The sequence below is a fragment of the Geotrypetes seraphini genome, chromosome 5 (assembly GCF_902459505.1).
Source record: "Geotrypetes seraphini chromosome 5, aGeoSer1.1, whole genome shotgun sequence".
Classification (NCBI taxonomy): domain Eukaryota; kingdom Metazoa; phylum Chordata; class Amphibia; order Gymnophiona; family Dermophiidae; genus Geotrypetes; species Geotrypetes seraphini.
The window spans coordinates 246,269,178-246,296,262 of record NC_047088.1 but is presented as its reverse complement, the minus strand read 5'-3'; the positions used below and the strand labels follow the sequence as shown (position 1 = coordinate 246,296,262).

General features: G+C 41.3%; 1 protein-coding gene across 6 annotated transcripts in view; it reads left to right on the top strand.

Moving 5' to 3' along the window:
* Positions 1–27,085, top strand: part of KALRN (kalirin RhoGEF kinase) — a 1,310,049-nt gene that overhangs the window by 1,221,964 nt on the left and 61,000 nt on the right. For 5 of the 6 annotated variants that reach the window (XM_033944394.1, XM_033944393.1, XM_033944395.1 and 2 more), the window contains 2 exons: positions 1,054–1,289; positions 6,508–7,459. In XM_033944394.1, the coding sequence (XP_033800285.1) occupies positions 1,054–1,289; positions 6,508–6,759 (488 nt within the window). In that variant the 3' untranslated portion in view covers positions 6,760–7,459. Of the gene's footprint in view, positions 1–1,053; positions 1,290–6,507; positions 7,460–17,333; positions 17,458–27,085 lie in introns of those variants that run through there. The other variant, XM_033944399.1, reaches the window with a different exon arrangement.

Below are 27,085 nucleotides of genomic sequence, written 5' to 3'. Positions count from 1 at the left end.
TCGTAGTCATTTTGGCAGCTGTTGACTAATCCATAAATTTCCTCAATATTGGGCAGAGCCTCCTTGCAGTCCCCCAAAACTTTAAGGGCTCCTTTTACAAAAGTGCGCTAGCGTTTTTAGCGCACGCTAGCCGAAAAACTACCACCTGCTCAAGGAGCCCTAAGTAATTCTACCTACTGTTAATTAAGATCCAGCTGTAAAGGAGAAATTTTTAAAACCCACTAATCTTGGGGGTTTTTTTGTAGAAATTCAGGGGTGTAGTCAACTGTACCGTGAATCTATGTTTTATATTCAAGGAGTTTGCTTGTGAAATGCTTTGCCTGTTGAGGTGCGCAGGTTACCAGGGTTACTACAGAACAGGAAGCAGCTGACGCTTATCAGTGAAGGGCGACAGGCATCGTTGTAACTTTGACACTACAAAAATCGTATTTGTAGAGCTTTTGTGGTCGGCCGCTATTTTTGATATATTGCCTCAGACTGTATGTATAATTTGATAACAATTTAATAACTTGAGGGGTACAGACAGAAGTAGAGATAGGTTATAGGAATAGTCAGGGACCACTTCACAGGTCACAGACCTGAGGGGCCGCCGCAGGAGCGGACCGCTGGGCGCGATGGACCTCTGGTTTGACCCAGTAGAGGCAACTTCTTATGTTCTTATGTATAATTCTTTGTAACATATTTAACTCTACACAAAATTATATGTAACCATATGCTGCCTGTAACCCGCCTAGAACCTCTTAATTAATGAGGATTTGGCAGGATATGAGATCGCACGCGAGATTTCTACATGATTATTTTTTATTTTGTCTGTTTGAGTTAATAACCAATTATTTACTTCCCTGAAAGGTAATTTGAAAGCTAAACTTAAAAAAAAAAAAAGGATCAGGTGCCTCGTACATCTCTTTGGAAGTTACTAAATTTGAAGAAACATGCCTATGCCTTGTCTTGACTTTAAACCACGTTTTCGCATTTGTTTCTAATTGTACGCGGCTCGTGAACGATAGCGGCTGTTTGACTCTATAGATGTGAACTCTGACCCATTTCTTACAGCTCTGCAATCGCCAATAGAATACCAACGGAAAGAAGGCACGGCCGTAATGAGATCGCAGGCTAATAGGGTTCCGCCGTCCAACAGCAGGCCCCTCTCTTCCACCCCAGTGGGGTCTGAGAAGTCTCCGAAGGGCACAAGCCGAAACCCGTACTTGCCACCCCTGAAGATATCTACCTCCAACGGCAGCCCAGGTTACGACCACTATCAGCCTGGAGAGAAGTTCGAAGAAAGCAAGGTAATGCGCTTCCTCCCCCCAGTCTTCCATGTTTGGAATCCGAGTAGACGGCTCTGTTCTTTTTAGGTGGCATGCAAGGTAAAACGTTTGTGTCGAGCATGAGCAGGATGTATTCCTTAAAATTTCTAGACACCTGGGCAGTGGGGTATGGGGTATGGAAGGATGCTACTACTGCTACTGTTTACTTCTGAAGCGCTCCCAGATGCATGCAGCGCTGTACATTAAACACGCAAGAGACTGTCCTTGCTCGAAAGAGCTTACAGTCTAATTATGACAGAGGACAAAGGTGAATTTATACATGATACTTAACTGGGAATTACAAGGGGACTTAAGAGGTGGATGGGGTAGGGTAGTAAGAGAGAATTGCAACAGATATGGGAGCTTTACAAGTTGGCAGGGTAGGACTTAAAACGCAGCTTCACAAAAGTGGGCTTGCATAGAAACAGAGAAACATGATGGCAAATAAAGGCCAAACGGCCCATCTAATCTGCCCATCTGCAGCAACCATTATCTCCTCCTCTCCCTATTGGCTAAGGTTCTTAACATTTGCATCTCCTCTTCCTATAGGCTAAGGCTCTTTGCACTTGCATTGTGAGGTCATAGAGTTGCCCATCCGCAGTAACTATTATCTCTTTCTCTCTCAGAGATCCCACGTGCCTTTCCCAGGCCCTTTTGAAGTCAGACGCAATCTCTGTCTCCACCACCTCATCTGGGAGACTGTTCCACGCATCTACCACCCTTTCTGTAAAAAACGGATTTCCTTAGATTACTCCGGAGCCTGTCACCTCTTAACTTCATCCTATGCCCTCTCATTGCAGAGTTTCCTTTCAAATGAAAGAGACTCGACTCATGCGCATTTACATCACGTAGGTTTTTAAACGTCTCTATCATGAGCGGACTTCTGGGCACGATGGACCACTGGTCTGACCCAGCAGCGGCAATTCTTATGTTCCTCGGTTATCTCCCCTCTCCCACCTTTCCTCCAAAGTATACAGATTGAGATCTTTAAGTCTGTCCCCGTACGCCTTATGATGAAGACCACGCACGATTTTAGTAGCCTTCCTATGGACCGATTCCATCCTTTTTATATCTTTTTTGAAGGTGCGGCCTACCAGAAATGGGTCGAGTAGAAGTATTGCCAGGGTGGAGTATAGGAAGAGAAATTGAGGAGCTGTAGAACGAATACACTTGTAGAACAGTAAGAGGAGTTTGAACTGTATGTGGAGCTGCTAACGGGGAGCTTCTAACTTTTCACAGCTCCTGATTGGTAAGGCCCAACTTTAGTACAGGAAGAGGCGGTCGGAGCATATAGCGAGTGATTTCCTTCACTCGCCGGTGCCCCGGCTGCCCTCTCCTGCCCGGTCATTCGTGGTTGGAAAATACCGCGAATGACCGGGACCGCGAACCGCCAAATACAAATTTTGGGGGGGGGGGGAACACTGTATGGCTATCCTGTAAAGAAAGGATTAAAACTACTGCAACATAGTTCCAGAAAACTCAAGTACAATAAGCCTTTAGAACATGATTACATAATCCACAATAGAAAATGCAGATGAAACAGAGAGAGAGAGGAATAGGATAAAATTACTCTAATCTACAGTAAATGCCATTCCATGGTATTAAAAACACTGAAACCAAGAGAGTTTTAGTGTTGTGCCCATGGAAACTATCTTGAATGGAATGTCTCTCCAAAAATATTTTCCAGGTCGATACAAAACATGTTTCTCAATGATTTTACAAAAAAAAAAAAAAAGATAATTTAGGAATTGAGTGGAAGTTCCCAGGGTTTTCTAATTGTGGATCTTTTTCCAAAGGATGCGTCTGGGCTGGTTCAAAAGTTGTGCATTACATTGTTCTTTGCACAAGCCCTGCAAACAGGCGTCCAAGCACCATCTTTCACTCCAACCCCTCGTACCAGCCCCATGATATTAAAACACCTGTAATTCCTTAAAGGAATCTCGTCTATCGTGGCTCCTAGGGAACGCTGGCAGGTCCCTCAGATCATATACAAAGGCCATGATCGGTTAAAGGGCTTTGCCCAACGAACTTTTCAAGTTAAGGACTTAACACTTCAAACAGTTTCTTAGGATAGTTCACCACATTTTAAATTCTGTTAGTAAGAAGGTCCCTTTCTAAAGATATTTTTATTGAAAAATATAGAAAACAATAGGTCCATATATAAGCATGATAAACTAGCTATGTTTATCATCAAATAACGCATTCCTTCCCCTAACAAGAGTCCAGATCACACATGTTGTTTTCATCATGGTGATCCAGACTGTACCACAGAAAAGAATATAGTCCAGTACCCCCCTCCCCCATCCATTCTCCAATTTATAAATTGAGGAGATATTGTCTCCAGTTCCTTGGAGAGCCCGTTTATGTGTTCATTCATAACATCTTCATCAAATGATACAAGAGGCATTCAATAATTTATCTACCTCAATAAGAAAAGAAAAGCGTTTACAAAACTTTTTTCAATATAGTCCATACACTGATAGCTCCATACACTTATTCCACTTTTCCTGCAATGACTTTAACCCCTTTGAAAAGAATTATTCTGTTTGTCCTTCAAACCAGGACATTACAGCGTCCTTGACGTCTTCATCACTTGAAAACCGCTGTCCACAGAGAGGTTTCTTCAAAACTCGGAACAGGAAATAATCCGAGGGAGCCAAGTCATGATGTAGGGTGAATGGTTCAGCTGACAAAACCCACATTCTCGGATGGCAGCCTGTGATTGTTGTGACATGTGCATTGTCGTGAAGAAGCAGCACGCCTGCTGTGAGTTTTCCTCATCTTTTCTCCTTGATTGACTCCCGCAAAGCGATCATTGTGTTGGCATAACTCTCCCTGGTTATGGTTGTCTTTTGTGGCATGAACCTTCATCATCCCAGAAGACAGTTGCCATGACTTTGCCTGCAGATTTTTCTGTCTTGAACTTTTTGGGTTGGGGGATGACTTGTGCTTACACTTCATTGACTCCATTTTGGACTCATGATCTCCGAGATAGGCCAAAAGTCTCATCTCCAGTCACCAAACAAAAAAAAAAAAAAAATTCACCTGGTCTTCATGGAGCATCGCCAAGTTTTCCTGACAGCACTCGAACCTCGTGACCTTTTGACATAGCCTCAGCATTCTTGGAACCCATCTTGCACTAACCTTGGACATGCCCAACTTTTCATGAATTATTTTCCAAACCATTCCTGCCGAGATGTTCATTTCTTCAGCTATTTGGGAAACCTTAATTTGCCTGTCTGACAAAATTAAATCCTTGACTTTCTTGCACATGTCTGTGGAAGTTGCTTCCACAGGCCATCCAGTGTGAAGGTCATCTTCAATGGACTCTCTACCCTACTTAAACTGCTTACTCCAAAATTTTAATAGTAATAATAACTTTATTTTTATATACTGCAATACCACTAACAGTTCAAAGTGGTTTACAGAGGAAGAGACTGTATTCAGATAGCGATATTACCTAAAACTTGCGAAATTACATTAGCATGTTAAGATTAGTCAAATTTATCTGGAAGTGTTTTGGAAATACATCAAGGTTGAAGTGGGGTCAGAGAAATTGTCAAAGAGAAGTTTTGATTGAGTTCCTAAAAGTTTGACTTTCTAGGATGATGGGGTAGAGTCTCCATAAACTGCAGTCGTGCGTTCATTGATTTTCTTTGGCTTTTTTCCTTCTTTTTGAGAAATTTTATTACTGAACGGTGCTTCAAATCAATCATTCGATTCGCATGAGGACTCTCCTGACATCCTGTCTCTTGGAATGTTAGACTCGCACTGAGCTGTAACTGTCACAACATGCACAGACTTGTTTCAACATGCTTGCTACTTTCTTTCATACTCAGGTAGATAAATTATTGAACTCCCCTCATACAGCTCATTTCTCCAAGCAGTCATTGGCAGGGCATATTGTTGTCTATAACACAACAAGAATAAAAGCTTTCTGCAACAACAAATTAATACCCTTTTTTCAATCCAAGTGAATATTTGCTCATAAAGGTATTCTTTTTCCCAAGACTAAATATAAATAGTTCAGTACCTGCCTTCAGAAAAAAAAGAAGGTCCCTTTTAAATACAGTGGAACCTTGGTTTACGAGCATAATTCGTTCCAGAAGTATGCTCGTAAACCAAATTGCTCGTATATCAAAGCGAGTTTCCCCATACAAAGTAAGGGAAACTCGCTTTGATTCGTTCCACCTCCTCCTCCCCCCCCCCCGAGGCTACCGGCACTGCTCCATCCCCTCCCCCTTGAGGCCACCGACGCTGCTTCATACCCCCCCCCCGCGATCTGGCATCCCCCCCTGCAAATCGGCATCCCCCCTTGCAAACCTGGCATCCTCCCCCCCCCCCTGCTCGCGTCGCCCTCCCCTCCCCCGCAATCCTACATCCCCCCCCCCCCCCGAGCACCGCAACGACATCACTTACCCCGATTGGGCACCAGCACCAATGCACAGGAGGTGCGGGTTCCCAAAGATCCTCCCTCTTCTGGGCTGGGCAGTGCGACGGACATCCTCCCTCTTCCCTGTGCTGGGCTGGACTGGGCTTTGAGCATTTGTGCATGCTCAAAGCCTTCTAGTCTCGCGCTCTCCGAGATTCTGAATCTGAGAATCTCGGAGAGAGCGAGACCAGAAGGCTCTGAGCATGCGCAAATGCTCAAAGCCCAGTCTAGTCCAGCACAGGGAAGAGGGAGGATCTCCATCGCACTGCCCAGCCCAGGCCAGAAGAGAGAGGATCTTCGGGCACCAGCACCTCCTGTGCATTGGTGCTGGTGCCTAATCGGGGTAAGCGATGTCATTGCGGTGCTCGGGGGGGGGATATAGGATCGCGGGGGGGTGGCGAGTCAAACTTGGTTTCCGATGTGACGATTTTGCGAATGTTTTGCTCGTCTTGCAAAACACTCACAAACCGGTGCACTCGTAAACCGAGGTTTGACTGTAACTGCACCATTTATGATGCATATTCAGCAGCTGTGGAAGTATGAACCTGTCCTCCAGTTTTTCGACTATTTTACCTCCACCACTCAGTCCCTTACCACAATATCAGGGGAAATTGTTACTGAAAAGGGCAGACGTTATGGTAAATTGTTTGGAGAACCAAGAAAGTTATTGCAGTATTCTGATTAGTAGGTTTTTTTTTAAAGTACACGTAAGTATGCTTTCTCATATCTGGAGCTCCCCTCTCTAAAGCTATCCATTCTTCTTTTCAGAGTGTCATGGCAGGATGCAATGGGACATCTTCCATGGTGGTTGTCCAAGATTACTATGCACTGAAGGAGAACGAGATTTGTGTCTACCAGGGTGAGGTGGTTCAGATACTTGCCATCAACCAGCAGAACATGATCCTAGTATATCGGCCATCAAACGATCATTCTCCCGCTGCTGAAGGATGGATTCCAGGCCACATTCTGGGTCCCATCACTAAATCAGCCACAGATAATACCAACGAGAGCATCAAGTAAGTGCCATGTTGGCTGCCCTGGGAGCAGTATATGGATTTTAGAGGAAAAAACACACACACATAGTAGGGATTTCCTGCTGATCTTATCTACAGTGCCATTGGAACAAACTTTGAATGCTGGATCCATAGCATGGGCAGCCATGTTGACTAGGTTCGATTTTATTATTTTTTGTTTATATTTGTAAAAATGAAAAAGCATAGATGGTAAAGGCATGTTTTATGTTGATCCATCTTGAACCAACATGGAACTGACTGGACTGGACTTTATTAATATTAAGTTACTGATATATATATCTATGTAGATGGATATATATATTGGTTATAACAGCATTAGCAAAAAAAAAACAAAAACAAAGGGGTCATTCGTTGGACTGAGGCCTACTTCTCAATGAGGAGAGATTTTACGTTGTCTATGGCAATTCTTTGTACAGCTTGTAATTTTGTTTTTATTTTTTTTTCTTTTATTTTAATATATGTTCACAGTAACTTGTAAAAACATTTTGTTTTTAAGATCCCCTTCTAGTACATTCCTGTATAAAGTATTTTGCACTATTTAAAGAAATCCATATTGATGAAGTCAGGTTGTGCAATATGATAGTCGCAATGTTCATCATTGTACCTGTAATGTAACTAATAATTTTAAATGTACTATTTTAAATATGTAAAAAATAAATTTTCACCGTGAGCATGTTTTAATGAGATAGAGAGTATTGGATCCTTTGGGGGATGGGTGGGGGCTCTTTTGTTAAACACCTAGGTGATATTTTAATATTGTGTGATCTATTTGAAAAGATTTGTCAGAAAGAAAAAGATTTTAAAAAGTTCAATAAGGCAAAGTGTTCTGTTTTTATTTTTCTTTCTTTCTTTTTATAAAATTGTTGACGTGGAAGGCCTCTCCCCTTCCTTATGAAGTTTGTTGGCTTCCTGATATTGGTTAAATGCTGCCTGTTGAAGGTGGTGGTTTCCTGCTGCCTTGCAGTACGGTTGGTGTAATCCTAAGAGCTCTTCTGGATGGAAGGGCTGTCCCTACTGTGACCCATCAGTGTTCATACTCTGTTTAGTTGGCTTGGATTAACAGTAGAGATGCACTTTCATTTGAAACATTTAACAATAGTTAATACCCCAAAACAACAAAGGGTAGTACAATTATGTCAAGATACTAAACTACACAAGGAAAACTGTATGTGTTTAATATAATAATAATAATAATGGTCAGAGACCTTCAGTTAATATTCCTATTGCTCTGTGTATGCTCTTGGCCAACAAAGTATACCCAACTCTTTTTATTTATATCGAAGTCTTGGTGGGTAACCCTTGGTTGTAACCCTTCTTCCATAACTCTTTTTGTAATCCGCTTTGAACCGAAAGGTAATGGCGGAATAGAAATCTGTAATGTAATGTATATCTACGTAATCTGCCTCTCACCATAAACGCCTGAAGAGAAGAAAATACAGTATAAATACTTTTTTTTTTCCTTCTCTTCAGATGTTTTTATGTATAAATATAGATAGATGTTAATTTGGGGAATAACACTATGCCTATAATTTAGCTCTGTGTAATATTCAAGAACATGCACTTAGAACATTAAGGAAGAATAAATTTACCTACAAGATTATGCAGGCAATGCAATAATTTTAATCACAATTTAGGGATCTTCAAACAGATAAAATATTGTTAAATTGGATTAAAAGTAACTCACTCCGATAAAGGCCCAAAAGGTAGTCTCTCTTCTTATTTTTCCTTCTGGTTAGAAGGGTGAGAGGGGGCTTTTTTCAGAGGATAGCTTGAAATGATGGTCCCAAAGCTCTTCAGTTGCAGAATGGAGTGGAGCATGGAAACTTAGATGCAAATATTCCAAAGAGAATGAGCTTAAGCAGGAGAATCTCTCCTTTTTATGACCATTGGAGTTTGAAGTCAGGGATAGTGTCCAGTCACAAGTCAGGAATTCAGTTCAAACTGGTTTCTGTTCTGGTTGGATGATGGGCAGAGCCTTGACTGGATTTTAATAGGGTCATTGTCTGGGGAGTTTCAGGTAGATTGTATCCTTTTTTTTCCTCATCCCAGCTTTGAAGGGCTTAGGTAATTAAACACTTTTACTCCAGACCCTGTGCCCTTTTGTTCTACTCCCGCCTCCGTTGTAGCTTAAATAATAGAGTTCTGTTTAACATTGCTATCAAACCCAGCCATCTTTTCTATTCACTGGAAGGAATACTTAACTTCTTTGTTTCAGGATTGCAACAGTAATAGCTAGAGTTTTTCAGAGGTCAGTTAGAAAATACATTTTAGTTCAGGCAATATTTTTATAAATGTTAGATCCAGCAAAATTAATCATATCGTGCTACATGCCAAGCGATATATGTCTCCTGATTGTGTCCAGAAAAATTATTCAAATATTTAAATGAATTTTTTTTTTCCCAAAATGTTTATAACTTTTACTTCAATTTGACTTTCTTCAACTAAAAGCAAACTTAACCAGATACTTTCAGGTTCCTAAACAAAAACCATAGACATCCAAAAAAGCATCCCAAATTGGCACTTAGATGTTCTAATCGCCAGATTGTCCAAGTGCCGATAATCAAAACCATCTTTCTGTACATCTAGTGAGGTGTTTCAGTCTCTGTGCGTCCAGAGCCTGAGATAGGTGTGGTGAAGGCGTGCTATGGGCGGTCTTTGAGCGTTCCCAAGGGCGGTTTAGACATGGACTTCCTGCAGCGATAATCAAACATTTTGCAATCCTGGACAGAACTTAGACATTTGGAACTAGACCTGTTTTAGAAGGGTCTAAGTGCCACAATGGTGCCCAAACTGACCAAATGACTACTTCATGCATCAAGGTAAGACACCCCCCCCCACTCTCCCCCACAGCTCACTGACCCCCCCTTCCACCACACAAAAATGAGAACAAAAACATACATACCTGTCTGAAACAGTAGCCTTATGGGTGGGGCTGGTGAACCATAGAGAGGAGGACCCTGGCCCATAAGCCGCTCTAACCACTACATTTATGGTAGAACATGTGAGCCCACCCAAACCCTACTATACTGCCATATAGGTGCCACCTGCTGCCATAAGTGCTATAGGGGTGGTTCACAGGAGGGTATAGTAGGTTTTGGGGAGCTCATCCTAAATTATAAGGGGGTTATGGTGAGATATACAGCTGACACCCTTTATATAAAGTTCACAGCAGTTCCCTCTAAGGTGTCTCATTGCTGTCGGGATATCTATGTGGCCAGTCCATTACTATGCTGGTTCCACCCACGTCCAAATATGGATGCTTTTCTGATCGAAAATGGGGTATAAAGTTAGACGTCCCAGTGGCCAAGACGTCTAAGTAGACTTTTTTTTTTTAAATTATATTTGGATGTCCAGCAGTTTGCCATTTCAAATGGCCATTTTTGTATATTACCGGCCGTATCGAGATGGAAGAAGAGATTCTCTTTCTCAAAGGACCCTCAGCCACAAGAGGGCATCTGCTCAAACTCAGGGGCGGGAAATTTCCACCAGGAAATATTTCTTCACCAAGAGAATGGTTGATCCTTGGAACGAGCTCCCGGTGCAGGTGATCGAGGCAAACAGCGTGCAAGAATTTAAGAGCAAATGGGATGCCCATGTGGGATCCCTTAGAGCAGGGGTGTCCAATGTCGGTCCTCGAGGGCCGCAATCCAGTCGGGTTTTCAGGATTTCCCCAATGAATATGCATGAGATCTATTAGCATACAATGAAAGCAGTGCATGCAAATAGACCTCATGTATATTCATTGGGGAAATCCTGAAAATCCGACTGGACTGCGGCCCTCGAGGACCGACATTGGACACCCCTGCCTTAGAGGGTTAAGCCAAGGGAACCTGTCACCAGGAGTGGGATCCCTAGGATAGTAGACTTGGGGGTGGGTCAGTAGAGTGGGCAGACCTGATGGGCTATGGCCCTTATCTGCCGTCATCTTCTATGTTTCTATGTTAACTTTGGACATTCAGCTGGAAACATCCAAGTTGGATGGACTTTTTTTTTTTTTAATGCCCCTCCACATCTCCAAATATTGTAGTGTTCAATAATCACTACTGACTGCAAACAAAGTGGGTCTGAGTGACACAAGCCCCAATCAGTCTGACAAGGCTTTGTTTTGTATCCTTCAGCGACTGGTAGACACAGAAGTGCTGAAAGCCATTCTGTCACTTTGTGAACTCCAAATTCATGATGTCTGCTACAGCTTCCAGTGTTGGCATGTTTAAAACGACTTTTAACATGCCTGTTTGGTTTTGGTTGAAGAAAGTCATATTGAAGTGAAAATGAAAACACTATTTTGAGGGGAAAAAAATTCATTTGAATAGCTTTTTTGGTCACAATTGGGACCCTTTATATCACTTGGTGTATACGGTGATTGGCCAATGTAGATATACCCAAGTCTTCAGTACTGCGTCTTAGCAGCTATGATCAAAAAAAAGTTGGATATATATTGTTGACATGCTGCTATCTACAAAGCAATAGGAATATTAACTTTATGGTCTGTCACTGTAATTATTATACACATATGGTTTTCATTGTGTAGTTTAAAATGGTGTCTGGCTAAGATATTCAAATGGATTTTCTCTGACATTCAATTGATGCGACATGAAAAGGGGTCAATAACGTGTCCCATGTCATTTCATGTCCTCCTGGAGCCCAAAACAATAGGGAAAAGACAACAATTTAGGGTTTTATCCATGTGATGTTAATAGTGTGTGTACTCTTTTAGAAAGAATGTGTGTTTTTAATAAAAGCAAAACAAAATGAACCAAACAAAATTCCCATGACCAACATGGGAAGCAATACAAAATGAATATATCTGTTAACACATTAGCGCATTATTAAAAATGGGCCCTGTGGTTAATAACGTGCACGAACACAGTAGTGCACTTCAGTAAGTGTATCCTACAGGGAGGGTACCGTGCACAGCCTCGTGTTATAGCTCGCTGACGATGTTCCTTTGTTCCACGGTCTGTTAAAAATGAGACCGATGGTTTAGCCGCAGACACAGCTCAGCCTAAACCTGCCTTGCAGATGGCGTTTTTGAATTTGTCTTTTTACTGACACCCCCCCTCCCCTCTTCTACCAATCCGCGCTAGCGGTTTTTAGCGCAGAGAGCCGTGCTGAATGGCCTGCGCTGCTCCCAATGCTCATTGAGTTCCTATGAGCGTCGGGAGCAGCGCGGGCCATTCAGCGTGGCTCCCCGCCTTAGAAACTGCGAGCGCGGTTTCGTAGAAGAGAGAGCTAGTCTACCAAATGTGATTGCTATAATCCAGGAGTTCTCAACCCAGTCAGTCAGGTTTTCAGGAAGTCCCTAATGAATGTATAGGAGATAGATTTGCATACAATGTACATAGTATGTAAATTTATCGCATGCTCATTCATTGTAGACGACCTGGAAACCTGATTGGTTAGGAGAACCCCTGCTGTAATCTAATCTGCTTTCTGCTTCGTTTATTAAAACTTGATAATACCGTCTTGGTTGCGACACAATTCAAAGCGGTGTACAACAAAAACAAATTTTAAAAAATAAAAATGGAACGCCATTAGGTATAGGACAGAATCGCTCATTCATACCAAAGAACATAAGTTTTGTACAAAGTACTGCATATTAATTTAATGATCAGTGCTCTTGGTGAGGTATTGGGTTTTTATACTCGGACTTGATCCGTTGTAGCACTCAATAGTAAACGCAGTGATGGGGGAGTATATGAAAAGGTTTATGGCTGGTTTTTTTTTTTTTTTTTAGAAGTAGCGCATCTAATTGAGAAAAAGTCATTGGCTTGCTCCATCCTGGTTTACAGCTGTATGAGGCTGATTCGCTAAAGTCCACTACCATGAATTTCCCACAGCTTTCATGATTTCTAATGCAATAGCACGCTAACCGTTTTAGCGCATGCTAAGGCGCCCCTAGAATATAATGGGTGCCTTAGGTTTTAGCACGCCTTAATAAAAGGACCCCTTTGTGTGATAATGCGCTGGTGCAATTATAGTGGATCAGTCTATGTCCACCAAAGCAGCAAATATGGCAGAAGTGGGGGGAGTCCTATAAAGGTCATTCTTCCTTCATTTTTCTGATAAGCTGGTTTTTCATAACAACACACCCACTGCAGGGAATGTTCCAAAAATGAAAACCTTTTTTTTTTTTTTTTTAACTGGGGACATGTCAACCTAACAATACTATGGGCTCCTTTTACTAAGGTATGCTAGCGGTTTTAGCACGCGCTACAATGCCGCACGCAGTAGACACTAACGCCGCCATAGAGCTTGCGTTAGTATTTTTCATTTAGCGCGGAATTTGCGCACACTAAAAATGCTACTGCACCTTAGTAAAAGGAGCGCTATGACATCTCAAAATGTGGTAAATATACCAGTCTTATGTAAAGAGTGGATTAATTAACTCGACAGCAAATATCTTCACCCTACAATTTTTAGTGAATCATCAGGTTTTAACAGTAATACAACTGAACAGGTTCCACTCGTGCCTTATATACGATTCCACTTAGGTCCATTTTCCAAATAATGATTTGCAGTTTTATGGCATTATAATCCCCTAAAAAGTTTTCACATCTGTTGAGTCCAACAGTGGCTCATAGCAGCAGTTTTAAAATTCAATGTCCATTCAGGATGTTGGCCATCAGTTTGAATTTTGGGTTTTAAAACCACTAATAGGAGTCACTATTGGGTTCAACAGATGAGTGAATAAATTATTTCTTTGGATTATATTTATATTTACATGAAATTGCAAATTGTTATTTAGAAAATGGACTAATGTGGAATCATGTATAAGTACAGCTGCTTAGTTGTATAACTATGCATTTTAAAAATAACAGCATAAACAACTTTTTTGCATACAAGTTTGCTTTTTTTATTTATTTTTGAGGCATGATTAATGCTTTATTTTAAGTAATGTTTTGTAATGCATAAGCAATGCAGGTAAAGAGCAGACAAAATTTCCTATACCACTTGGCTTAAAACAAAACAGGATCACAGCAATTTACAATAATAATAAAAACATTTAAAAGAAGCTGAATAAAATTACAGTTGAGTATAGGGAAGCATGCACTTCCAAAACATGCACACCAAGAATAAAAAGCATAAAACACTGTAAAAATATCAATTAGTAATTCACCAAAATATGAAAGCTCAAGGCAATTTATTGAGAACAGAAGAGATGAAAAAAAAAAAAACCACCCAACGTGGCCATGTTTCACTGACGTAAGGCTATGTGAGGGACAGATGACTAGAAGGAGCCAATAGGACACATTTCCCTCTAGAACTAACCTCTAGTCATTTGCCCCGAAGCAGCCATACATAGAAGAAACATGGCTGGCTATGTTGAGCAGTTTTTAATCTCTTCTCAATAAATTGACTACTGTTTTTACCGTTAGGTGTATTTGATCTGCTCTTTATCTGTATTGCTTGAGCACTTGCAAATCGACACCTTCTGATATTTTGTAATGCATCCATGGGATACATTGTGGTGTTACTGGCTAACTTAAGTGGTTACAGTCAAGTGTTGCTTTCCACTGCTCTTCATGGTTGGCATGCTGCTGCTTTCAGCCGTTCTAGCATGCTATCCTTTGCTGATGCGTCACGCTTCTCGACATCAAAGGAGGACATTGAACAGTTAAAATGTTCCTTTTACCAATGTTTCGGTGAACATTCTGCAAAAGTCATGAAAGTATTCACCAGGGGCTTATGTAGGAGAATTTCCATACGAAATGTAGGAAATGGTGAAATTCACCAGGTCAGTGGCATTTTTATATCTTTCTCTTTCTAAAGGAAAACTAAATTAACATTCAAGAAGAATAAACAGGTTCAGAACACAATGATATGAACAAATTTCACCGTTTCTTAACCTTGTTTAATGATAAATATTCCCATAAAGTTGTAAGGGGTTGGTGTGTTTGTTTTTTTAAAAACACATTGCTCATTTTCATATTTGCTGTGGATATTTCCGCACTCTGGTGGCATCATATCTCACCAGCATACTGCATGTATCATGCCAAATGGTTGCGTTGCATGGAAGGCTTGGTTAGTGTTGTAAATGGACAAAAGACTTGGACATCTCAAATGGGAAGAGTCCCAACATTGTATTCCGACATCATTTGTTGCAACTTAAGGACATTTTTAGTGTTGAGATGATTAGAAACATAATCCAACTTGGAGTTCTTTACAGTTATACATGGTGGTAATCCTTACACAATGGTGGTGTTCCTGTTTCTCCTCCACCACTTGAATTTCATGTCCATTGACTGATGGTAAGTTATCAAAGGCTAAATAATCCATTTTGCCTCAAAGTTAGTTTATTGAGGAAGAAAATATATATTTGCCTGATATTAACCTCCCGTCAATGAATCCTGACTGAGTAAAACCATGATTTCATTATGACATTTGTGATTCACATAATAAAGGAGGATTACTGTAACTTGCTTGCAGAGATGGTTGGAAATGGTATCTGTTCAGTCTTTGTTTATATTTTTCATTTACAGGTGACTATGCAGTAGGTTGGGAGAAGGAGTTTGGGAGATTTGGTTTCTGAGGTTATTGCAAGGATATGAAAAAAAAGGACAAAAATCTTGCCTCGCGAAAAAGTGAAAATATCCAACAAAAGAGGCAAGCGAGATGTCTAAACAACCAAAACAGCATTGCTTTTCACGCACGCTTAGACACTTTTAATTGCTACTTACTAGTCCCCTGAAGAAGGCATAGCCGAAACTGGGGTCCTAGTCGGGACTTCAGAAAAGATTGGTTTTCCAATCAAGCAACTATATCTGGATTTTTTATTTTTTTTAAATTTCTATACCGTTTTTATCCAAAACGGTTCACAAGGAGTTACATACATAAAAAGTTAAGAATCCATACAAAATAAGAAAAAAGCAACAGACATATTCAGCCTAACAAAGTCAGTTGCTCAGAAAAATGCTTCAACGAATATTTGAGTCTTCAACATTTTCTTAAAGGAATTCCTCTCTCCACGTTGTCTAATCTGGCCAACAAAGCCATTCCATAACTTGACTCCTGCACACGTAAAAGTCATGGCATTCGTATCTACATGTTTAGGGTTGGCCTTTGTTTTCAACAATGTCGTACCTACAGAACGTAAGAATCTTTGTGGTTGATAACGAGACATCGTGTTCTTAAAAATTTCAGGCATCGTACCATATAGAAATTGATGACATAACATATTTCTTTATACTGAATTCGAAACACATTCTAACTTATGGACTTGAATTCGATAAATGTAACTGTTTTGGTTGTTTAGACATCTTGCTTATCGCTTTGGTTGGATATTATTGCGAGGGTGAAATTTCTAAGGCAATATAGCTGTAGCTCCATATGTGGGGCTAGATCCTGCATTAACATCTGAAACCAAATTTCTGCTGTTGCAGTTACAAATACAACATGAATTTAAAAGAGAATTCTTTGTTCATTTGCAGTTATGGTTATAATGAAACAGGGACATCTTTGCATTGTATACTGCAAACTTGCAAGATTTTTCTATTTAACCTTTAACCCTTTCAGGACCAAGGGACATATTTGTCCCATAACTTTAAAATCCTATACATTTTGATTGGGATAGTCTACAGTTCTAAATTTGATATGTACGGATTCCATAGGATACTGCCTTTATGTAAACAAACTGGTTCCGACATTCATTCATTAGCGTCGTTGCCAGATTGACGAGAAGATTCACTTGCCACACTGTCCATAAGCCAGAAGTGTGATTTTTTTAAAATAAAAATAATGATATTTCACAAAAAAAAATCAATTTTTTGGCATCTGCAAGCCCTTTTTACCATAAAAATGTCGTCAAAACCACAAAAATTGGCCTACGATCCTTATGGTCCTGAAAGGGTTAAATACAGTCTTAGCAGATTCAGATATGTGCTCTTTTTTCTTGGACTAACATAACGATATATTTAATGTATGAGGTTTTGAGACTGGAAGGCCTTATATGGGATATTGAAAATTCCTTTTACTGCGACATTTTGAGAATGTACATTTATGTTGGTCCAATAAAAATTTGCTAAGATTCTAAATTTCTGCAGAACAATTATAGCCCATCAAAATGCTGCTTGAACTGTAGTAACTGATTTACACCAAGATATTTGGAGAAAGTCCAGGCACCTTTCTCCGTTGGATTGCTCTTCTGCATAATTTCTCCAGGCAATGTTCTCATCTCATCAGCTCAACCTTTGTAGTATGTTTTAAATTAATAAAATTAGGGCTCCTTCAGACCTTCAGGATATAGACGCTGCTTTGAAAGCCAGAGCTGTTTCTCAAATCTAAAAAGAGTTTCCATTATTATAGCAATTTTACTTGTAAATAAATGTAGGAAGAAAGTGTCTCACCAAGTTTAGCCATATAAAGTGTTCTTCCAATGCGCTGCAAACATTATAGAATAAAGAACTCGTAATTTGTCCATTGCGTTTCAGTGTGCAATTAATCTCGCACATCTTAGGTCTTTATTTTTTTTCTGCTTCACAAATGTGGATGGTGCCCTTTCCATTTCCCTTATCCATGCTGTAGGCTGCCGTTTGATCAGTGCGTTTTTTGATACAACAGGAAGTCATGTTCATGGCATACCCTACGCATGAGAAAGCGAGCGGAAAACAAGACGTGTGGCAAAAACGAAGCCAATGGGCCACGCAAACCCAAGGATGTTCTGGGCAGCAAAGTCTCTGTTAAAGTGAGTAAGGTGTGCAGAAGCTGTGTGCCCATCGCTCCTTTCCACGTAGTTGTTAACACTTCCCACCCTTCCCTGCTCCTATGGCATCCTTTCTGGAAGAAGGAATTTTATTTTTTAAGACTTATTAAATGAGATTTTGCATGCAAACATCACTGTTTTATTTTCCTGGCAGACAACACAAGTAAGTAAATTTAGGGGAGGGGGTGTGTAAAGCACAAGAATTTGCAATGCATGCTTTATTTTGAGGCGCTACAGAATGTGCACATCATGTGATCTAAGCAATGGAAAAGATCATTTGTCTAACTCGAGGCTTGGATCATTCATTCATCTTACCATTTTGTCCAGTGACGTAGCAAGGGTGAAAGGCACCTGGGGCGGTGGCGCACCTTCCCCCATCTCTGTGCCCCCTCCCTCCTGCTCCTTCCCTGAACCTGCCTGCCACATCTGTTCTCCCCTCCCCCCCACTGCTCCTTCCCCAATCCCACCTACTGTGAGCCCCTTCTCTATCTCTAGTTGAAGTTGTTGCTTGCGGTGGTCAACAATGTGCCTGTGCGTTGCACCCGGAAGTGATGTCAGCTGGAGAGCCAACGGGGTCATGATGTACACGTTGCTGACCGCTGCAAACAAGGGGGTGCCCATGTGGAGGGGAGGAATGGGAAGAGGTGGGGGGTGGAAAGGAGGAAGAGTGCCAGTGCCCCCCCCAACATGGTGCCCAGGGTGGAACCCCCCTTGTACTCCTCTTTATACCCCCTTACTATGCCACTGATTTTGTCGTTATATAGATAGATATGTCATTAACTAACTTTTTTTTCTCCAAGAGTCCTTTACCTCAGAGTAGAGAATGACACGGTGACAAAATTCATCACGGTTCCTGTCCCCGCGGATAACCGCGGGAAATAATCCCATGTCATTTTCTAGTGTCTATTTCAATCTCAGTCCTTCTACACCAGCATTCTTCAAAGCAAATCTTGTGGGTCAATGGTTGTGGCCATTCATACTCTGATTCTTATGTGAGCCAAGGATAATGAAGCCATTGTGACATCACTAATGTGATTGGCTCTTAGGCACTGGTGGAATGAGGCATTATGACATCACAATATCTGCTCTGGATACCAGAGACTGTCATTCTGTAGTGTCTGTTTCAACCTCAGTCCTTCTACACCAGCATTCTTCAAAGCAAAGCCTGAGGGTCAGTGGTTGTGGCCATTCAAACTCTGATTCTTCCCTCTCTCCTTAAAGAATGACATGAAGATGGTTTCCCGCGGTTATCCGCGGGGACGGGAACGATGATGAATTTTGTCACAGTGTCATTCTCTACCTCAGAGTTTAGATTTGAAGGGACACTGTACTAAGCTGATCTCTCTTCAGTTTGTAATGGGCTTGTACAGAGCAGAGCATGGCATTCCTCTATTCTGGTTACACCTAAACAAGACCAATGCAGATTACAATTTTAAAGAGAGTGGATATGGGGGGAGGGTTGTTGGGGGAGGGGGGGGGTTGGGGTTTGGGAGGATTGTTCTGGTTTCAGCTTTATTATTGTGTATGGCGCTTTTACATTGCAAATAAATAAAAATTGTTTTGACACTAAAGAGAGTGGATAAAATGCCATAGATTATAAACTATGATCAAATGTTAACAGTATTTCCACCTAATTCTACTGCCATAATTGAGCACATAATTGCCATTGTTAGGTGTCGAGAAGAAATCTTAGTAATGTAATGGCAGTATGAAAAAAATGGCTTTCTCCATTCCACTGGCTTACCTTTGTTGCTCTGGTCGATGATGAACTATGGCTCCATGTAGAGACCAAGGTGAATTGGAATCTATTTTATGCTTGAAATCTACTGTTTTCAATTGGAACGTGATAGGAGATAAAAAAATAGCATAGTCTGTCATAGGGGAAAACACCCTCCAAGGATTCAAGACAAAGTTAGACAAGTTCCTGCTGAACCGGAACGTACTCGGGTAGGGCTAGTCTCAGTTAGGGCGTTGGTCTTTGACCAGAGGGCCGGCGCGTGAGGGGATTCATGGGTATGATGGACCACTGGTCTGACCCAGCAGCGGCAATTCTTATGTTCTCATGTTAACTGGAAACAGAATATATACAGTATGTGAACTTAAATACCAAAGGGTGGTTTTAGTAAAGGTTTTCTATCGCTCACTGTCTATGAGTCTGATTGATCAAGGTCATTTCCCAAAGTCCAAACCAAATCCAACGCCACACCGAGAATGGAGGTGGTGAGAACTTTAGCTAGGAAACTGGTGTCTATTGTAGCTGCCCGGAGTCCACTCTTTCCAACTGCAACCAGCCCGAGGATTGGGAAAACGGAATTTAATGGCTTAGATCATGTAGCCGGTGAATGGAAGATTCTAGTACAGAGGTCCTGTTTGCCAAAAAATGGATTTGTTTCTCTGAATTTTCACGACAACTCTTACATACAGTGTGGATCGAAGAACCAGATTAGTTGTTTAGCTGTTCTATAAATTAGACGTTTATGAGGGCTGCGTATCCACCATTCTTTTGATGGTGGCATGAGGGCAGGAGATGACTGTAGGTGACCCAGAGATGGGATGAGTGGTCTCTAGAGCTTGATCTACCTCAAGTAGCTCTTCGGCAAGATAGTTTGAAATCAATTTACAGCAACAAAGTAAGGTAAATTCAAGCCTATCACTGGTATAGGGTGGGAATGTATTCTGTATGGGCCAGATATTCAAAATGGGATCACGTAATAGGTGATAAATGTATAATTAGCTTCTCTCAATTTTTGGTTCTTACATGGTTAAAACTGGGCCATTTTAACTTGCTAAATGCCCTATGTTTTACATATAAAAAGGGAAAAAGCAAAAAGAATTGACCCCAAAATATCCACAAAGAAGAAAATCTAGAGAAAACAAAAAAAAACTCTGTGGAGTGACGATGTTCCTAAATGGACTTTATTTGAAAGTGTCAAAGTTCCAAAGGTACACTGAAATCATCCACATAAAATAATTCCATCCACATAAAAATAAATCATCCACATAAGAGCCTTAAAGGACCTAGTCCGCTAGGGATACAGGACCCAACACGGTCCGCGTTTCGACAAAAAGTCTTCTTCAGGGGTCCCTGGGGGTCCTATAAAGGTGACTACGTGGGAAACAATTGTGTGGTGAGCCGGAAGTGAGACACTATGGGGCGGGTGGCGGTGTCGCCAACAACTTTCTGCCACTACCTGGATAATAGTGATATCCATTTGTTGGCATGCATTTAATTTTATTTTGGCCAATGCAATAAGATAATAATTCAATAATGTACTTAAATTAAAGTGCCACAAAGGGGTGCTGCTCTTCTGTGCAGTTGTGGGGGCTATTGGTGCCCTTTAAAGAACTGCCCTTTGAATATTTTATACAAGCCTTTTCGTGACGATAGTGGGGCGGTTGGGCTTGCATTTCTGGATAGACTTACTGGATTGCAAATTTCCTGCTTCCCCAGATCTCCCATTGAATTTTCACCCTCCATCAAAATCTCCAGTCCTTGCTCACCCCTGCAAACCTCAGCACTCAAAATCCACCAGAAGGCAGGGAATGTCCTAATGGGCACTGTAGTGGCCCTGTCCTGTCTTGGCTTCCATGTGGTGGTGTTTAAAATGAATATAACGTGATATACAATATTCCACTCAATATAGGAGGTGCATCTACAGTGTTCTATTGCCTATAATAACCTCTCTGTTCAGGAAAAGGCCTCAGAATTGGAGCCTATGCACAGTCTTATCATGATAAGGCTCCAATTCTGAGGCCTTTTCCTGAACAGAGAGAGGTTATTATAGGCAATAGAACACTGTAGATGCACCTCCTATATTGAGTGGAATATTGTATATCACATTATATTGATTGTTGAGACCACTCAGGGTGATAATTTTAAGGTGTTTAAAATGAGCCATCCCCTGGCTTTAGGCATCTGAGCCAATCAGGACCTTAGGTTCCTACCTGTTTAGCCTGGGATACAGAGGGAGGAGCCTAAGGTCCTGATTGGCTCAGATGCCTGAAAGACCGTCCCCTTACAAATGTCACAGTATGTCAAAAAAATATATATATATATAATTTTTTTTTTTAATTCATCCAGACATTTAATCGACTAAAGCTCCACTACGTCTGACTTTGTACCACATTCTCTTTTTTTTTTTTTTTTTTTTACTTTATCTTTATTGAGTTTAAATTATATGATAACACAATCGTAATGAAATAAAACAGTATCCACCATACAATACATATCATAAAACAATATAAGAAAAATAAACATTCTTTCTACTGTTAATTAGTCCACAAATGTGTACCACATTCTCAACCAAAAATTTGTCCACGTACCAAACACCCAGAACAAAACCTTTTAGATGTTGGATGCCCAATCCCTCCTGTCAGAAGCTCTGTAGCCGCCCCCCATCCCCGAATGTCTGCGTCAAAGAGTTCCAAATTTCTCCTGCTTCCACCTTGCCCAGATATCCACCTGACAGGAGGGATCATCAGGAGGAGGGATGACTAGTCCCTCCTGCCATCCCCCCCCCCCCTCTGAAAGGCATAACCACTCACACATACCCCCAAACCCACCCGGACCCCACCAATTCCTTTTTTAGTTGTCCAGCCAGAGGGATGGCAGCAGATAAAGACCCGTATGATTCATCCAGTCTGCCTAACCTTACCCTCTCTTTAAATTACTGATTTAATTACAATTTTCTTTCTTCTTAGCTCTATTTCTGGGCCAGAACCCAGAGCTCTGCCTGGTACTGTGCTTATGTTCCAGCTACTGCAGTCTCCAATGAAGCTCACTCTAGCCCATCTAAACTATCCCAGCCAAGGCATCGAAGCCCTCCCCAGCCCATCCTCAACTGAATGTCTTTAGAGTGACTCAGCTTGCTGCCTCTTAATGACAATAGACCCAGACTGGAGAATGACATAGGGACAAATTTTTCCCCATCCCCGTGAGTTCTTTTCCTGTCCCTGCCCCATTCCTGCAAGCTCCGTCCTCATCTGCACAAGCCTCAAACACTTTAAAATCATAAGTAGCAACATTCTAGAGTTCAGATTGTGATGTCATAATGCCTCATTCCACCAATGCCTAACTTTAAAATCATAAGTGTACGAGGCTTGTTCAGTTAACATAAAGCTTACAGGAATGGAACAGGGAGAGCGACAAAACTCACAGGAAATTGAGTTCCCGCGGGAATGGGGGAAAATTTGTCCCCATCTCATTCCCTAATCCAGACCCCTGAGGTCTGAAGAAGGAAGGGAAGCAGTAGGAAAGGATCAGACCTGGTGCCAGAGAGGATTGGGAATCAAATCTGAGACCCATGGGTCAAGGGAATTGAAGGGGAGGCAGCACGGCACAGCACCTGCACTCAGTTTTGCCTGGGGGGAAGTGCAGTAAATGAGGGAATCGCATCAATGATTGATGGCAGTAAAGCTAGCTCAGAAACTCTCAATTAAGGTGCATATATATGTTTTATTAAAGCTGCTCTAATGCAAAGACTACAATCTGAGAACAGTTACTACCTACGGGATATGCCAACATATGTGATCTTTAGGTACCAATGTTTGAGCATCTGTTATCTTACAAAATGAAATAGTTTAAGATACTTCACCAATATTTTCTGAAAATACACAAATTGAACACACACAAGACAGTCCATTAAGTACAAATTGTGCAAGGCTTGAGGATCAGTGGCTGAGCCCATTCATACTCTTGTATTTGAGCCAAGTATAGAATAATGAAGCCATTGTGACATCACTGATGAGATTGACTCATAGGCATTGGTAGAATGAGGCATTATGACATCACAATCTCAGCTCTGGAATGTTGCTACTCTTTGGGTTTCTGCCAGGTACTTGGGACCTGGGTTGGCCACTGTTCGAAACAAGATACTGGGCTTGATGGACCTTCGGTCTGTCCCAGTATAGCAATTTTTGTGTTCTTATGTGAGCCAAGTATAGAACAATCAAGCCATTGTGACATCACTGATGAGTTTGGCTCTTAGACACTGGTGGAATGGAGCATTATGACATCATAATCTCAGCTCTGGAATGTTGCTACTCTTTGGGTTTCTGCCAGGTACTTGGGACCTGGGTTGGCCACTGCTGAAAACAGGATACTGAGCTTGATGGACCTTCAGTCTGGCCCAGTATGCTAACGCTTATTGTCTTATGTTCTAAACATCTGGTGTCATTCTTTAGTGTCTATCTCAACCTCAGTCCTTCTACACCAGCATTCTTCAGTGCAAGGCTTTTGAGGGTCAGTGGCTGAGCCTATTCATACTCTTGATTCTTCCCTCCTTAAATAATAACATGGAGATGGTTTCCTGTGGTTATTCATGGGGCTGGTGATGAAATTTGTCACCGTGTCATTCTCTGAATGAAAACACTAGAGAATTTATTGATGATATGCAATGGGCTTTTATTTGACGTATTTATAGCCACATAATCCCTGTGGCGAAAGGGGGACAGAAGAGTTGCATCAAAAACTATACATGTCTTTGATGTGTTTATATAAGTATTTCTATGTTACCTGTTTAGACAACCTTCCATTCAAAGCAGTTTACAAAGAAAATAGTGAAAAATCACAACAAAGAATGATATCGTTAGCAATATGACAAAATCAAGATTAAAATAAATTTAAAATAACATTGGGAACATTTGACCAAATGAACGACACATGCACACAAAAGCATAATGTCTTCATCGCTTAGAAAGTCTGAAAAAGCAATTTTTAATCAATTTTTAAATAAACTTGGAAATTTATATATATATTTTTAACTCGGAAAAAATCTGGAGAGAAACTGATGGTCTGTTCTGGTTTTATTTATATATACCTATATATATATCCTCACAGATCTTGAAAGATGAGATATAGTGTGTCGTAAAAGAATTTTTTTTTTTTTTTTTTAACCCAACAACCTCAGACTGATTCTCCTCTACAGTATATCAGACAATAGAAATTTGACAGTAAGCCTGTCCTTGGTTAAAGTTGCCCCTAGTATCAAACTATGCTAAAGCTGAAAGAAGGTAGTCAGATTTTGAGGTGTTACTGAGAGGATTCATTAAAACCCATGCAACTAGCCTAGAGGGAATAAAATAATTATAAGCTGCAATGGTGTGAAAGTTCCATAATTCGTGCATCTGTCATTTAGTTTTCTGAGGATGCAGGATCAGGACTGGATTTAAGATTCTGGCATCCATAAGAAGGATCAGAAAGGGTCAAGCAGCACACAGGGGAGGAGGGATTGAGTCAGAATGCCCTGATGATGCCACATTAAAGAGGCACCACTGGATAACTCTACAGAAGGCTCCTTTTTGGCCTGAATACTGGCACCTCTTAACAGCTAGTCTAGGCAGTTGTCCATTTACTAATGCCTCAAGGTAAAGCAGCAAAGGTAGCCACTTCCCCAGCTGGATGCTTAGGGGATCAGGGCCGGATTTAGATGAAAAGAGGCCCTAGGCTATTCCACTTATGAGGCCCTTTCACCTCCCATTTTTAAGTTTCTAAATTACATTACATGAGAGATAATAAAATACATCATTACTGTGATATATATCAATATGTTAAATGAAACATGTTGTTATTGGTACTAACCTTTATAAAAAATGTGACACGGATAATAAATAAAAAAAGTTGAGAACACTTATTTGGACATTTATTCTCAGCACCATATATAGTACTTGTAACAATAACTAATCAAACATAACACACAACATTGCCCCTTCCTATGTCCATAGTGCCCCCAGTGTGTCCTTCCTCACCTCACCCCCCCTCCGATGCCCGCCTGCCTCCCATCCCCCTTCCATTGAACACCCTCATGCCATCCTGCCTGCCTGTCTTCCATTAAACCCTCCCCCACCCCCCCCTCCGATGCCAGCCTGCCTGCCTTCCATCCCCCTTCCACTGAAACCCCCCACCCCACTCCCGATGCCACTCTGGGCCGCCCTGTCCTGACAGATCCACATTTTGCCTCTCTCCCCACGGGGCTGGGCTTTGCCCAGCTGTTTCCGGATTGACGTCTTTCCCTCCCTGATCCTCCTCCCAGGGCGAGAAAAAGAAAGGGAGAAGCCGAGTCAGCGCACCATTGCGGCCGGAGCCGGTTCCGATCCCGAAGCGTAGAATTTCTCCTTATTTTCGGTTCAGTGTTTTAGTGTTCACTGTTTTTAGAATTTTGCTAACAATTTGAATGTAGGCCCCTCTTGATCTTGAGGCCCTAGGCTGAAGCCTAGTTAGCCTATAGGAAAATCCGGCCCTGTAGGGGATACCTTCCTTTTCACATGACTCGGCTAAAATCAACCATGACTCAAACAAGATCAATTTCTGCAAGCCGAAGCAATGAATACTGGCAGAAATGTAATTCCTGTTCTTAATACTATCATTCAAACTTTTTCTTAAAGGGCTGTAAATCAGTTGACCCCATTAGTTTTACTCTGGGACCTGATTGGCCACTTCTGACACCATCAGCCAAGGCTGTTAATTCTGACAAAGAGAGATTGCATAAATTAAAAGTCCTGCAACCTCTCAGCTAAACTCCAAGTGCATGGTCTGAACCAGGACCTGAGGGATATCACCCCCCCCCCTCCACACATACCCACACACACATCCCCTTTAGCTATGACATTTAAATCAAAATGGAAACATGTATAAGAATTTTTGGGGAGGTGAAAGGAGGGGTCACATGAATTTATTTTCAGAAAGAAAAGGTAAAAGTATGTCTAGATAAAATAATAGTCCATTTCTTTTGTAAAGGAATTTGTGAGCATTGAACTTTTTTCACCAGGTGTGTTTCAGGACTTTGTTCAAGAACCAAAATGCAATGGGAATGTGCAGTTGTTTTAAAAGGACATGCAAACACCCACGATGTTTTTCATGCCCTTCCTACGGAATAAAATAGCAAGTTCTTTGGTTCTGGTTTGGGGTTCCTGCTTGCACTAAAGACCCTGAAATGAAGCTACAAGAAAAGGCAGTGAAATAAAAGCTTCTCTCATGCACACCCTTTAAAAAATAATTGTAAAACGTCCGTGCTGGCAAGCTCACACTTTTACTGCCCATGTGCCTCAGGCACCGGAAGCCTCTCAAGGCATGTGATGGGCTTTTTCCAGAGAGGACTTTCGGTCTCTGAACTTGGGTTCTCCAGCCATAGCAGAGTTTGTTATGAGCTGAGTCCAGCAGTGTACACATATTTCTATAGATTAGACTCTTAAGAGATTGGGATGGCGCTTTGCAAACCTGTCTGGCAACTCCAGGGCCATTTTGAAAACATTCCTGTAGGACAGCGGTCTCAAACTCAAACCCTTTGCAGGGCCATATTGTGGATTTGTAGGTACTTGGAGGGCCGCATAAAAAATAGTTCATGTCTTATTAAAGAAATGACAACTTTGCATGAGATAAAACTCTTTATAGTTTAGAAATCTTTCCTTAATTGCTTCTGATAATTTCAGCTATACATAAGAACATAAGAAGTTGCCTCCGCTGGGTCAGACCAGAGGTCCATTGCGCCCAGCAGTCTGCTCCCGCGGCGGCCCATCAGGTCCATGACCTGTAAGGTGATCCTTTGTCTAAAACCCTTCAATCCCCTTTATTCTACTATCTATACCCTTTCATAATCCTATCTCTACCTCTATC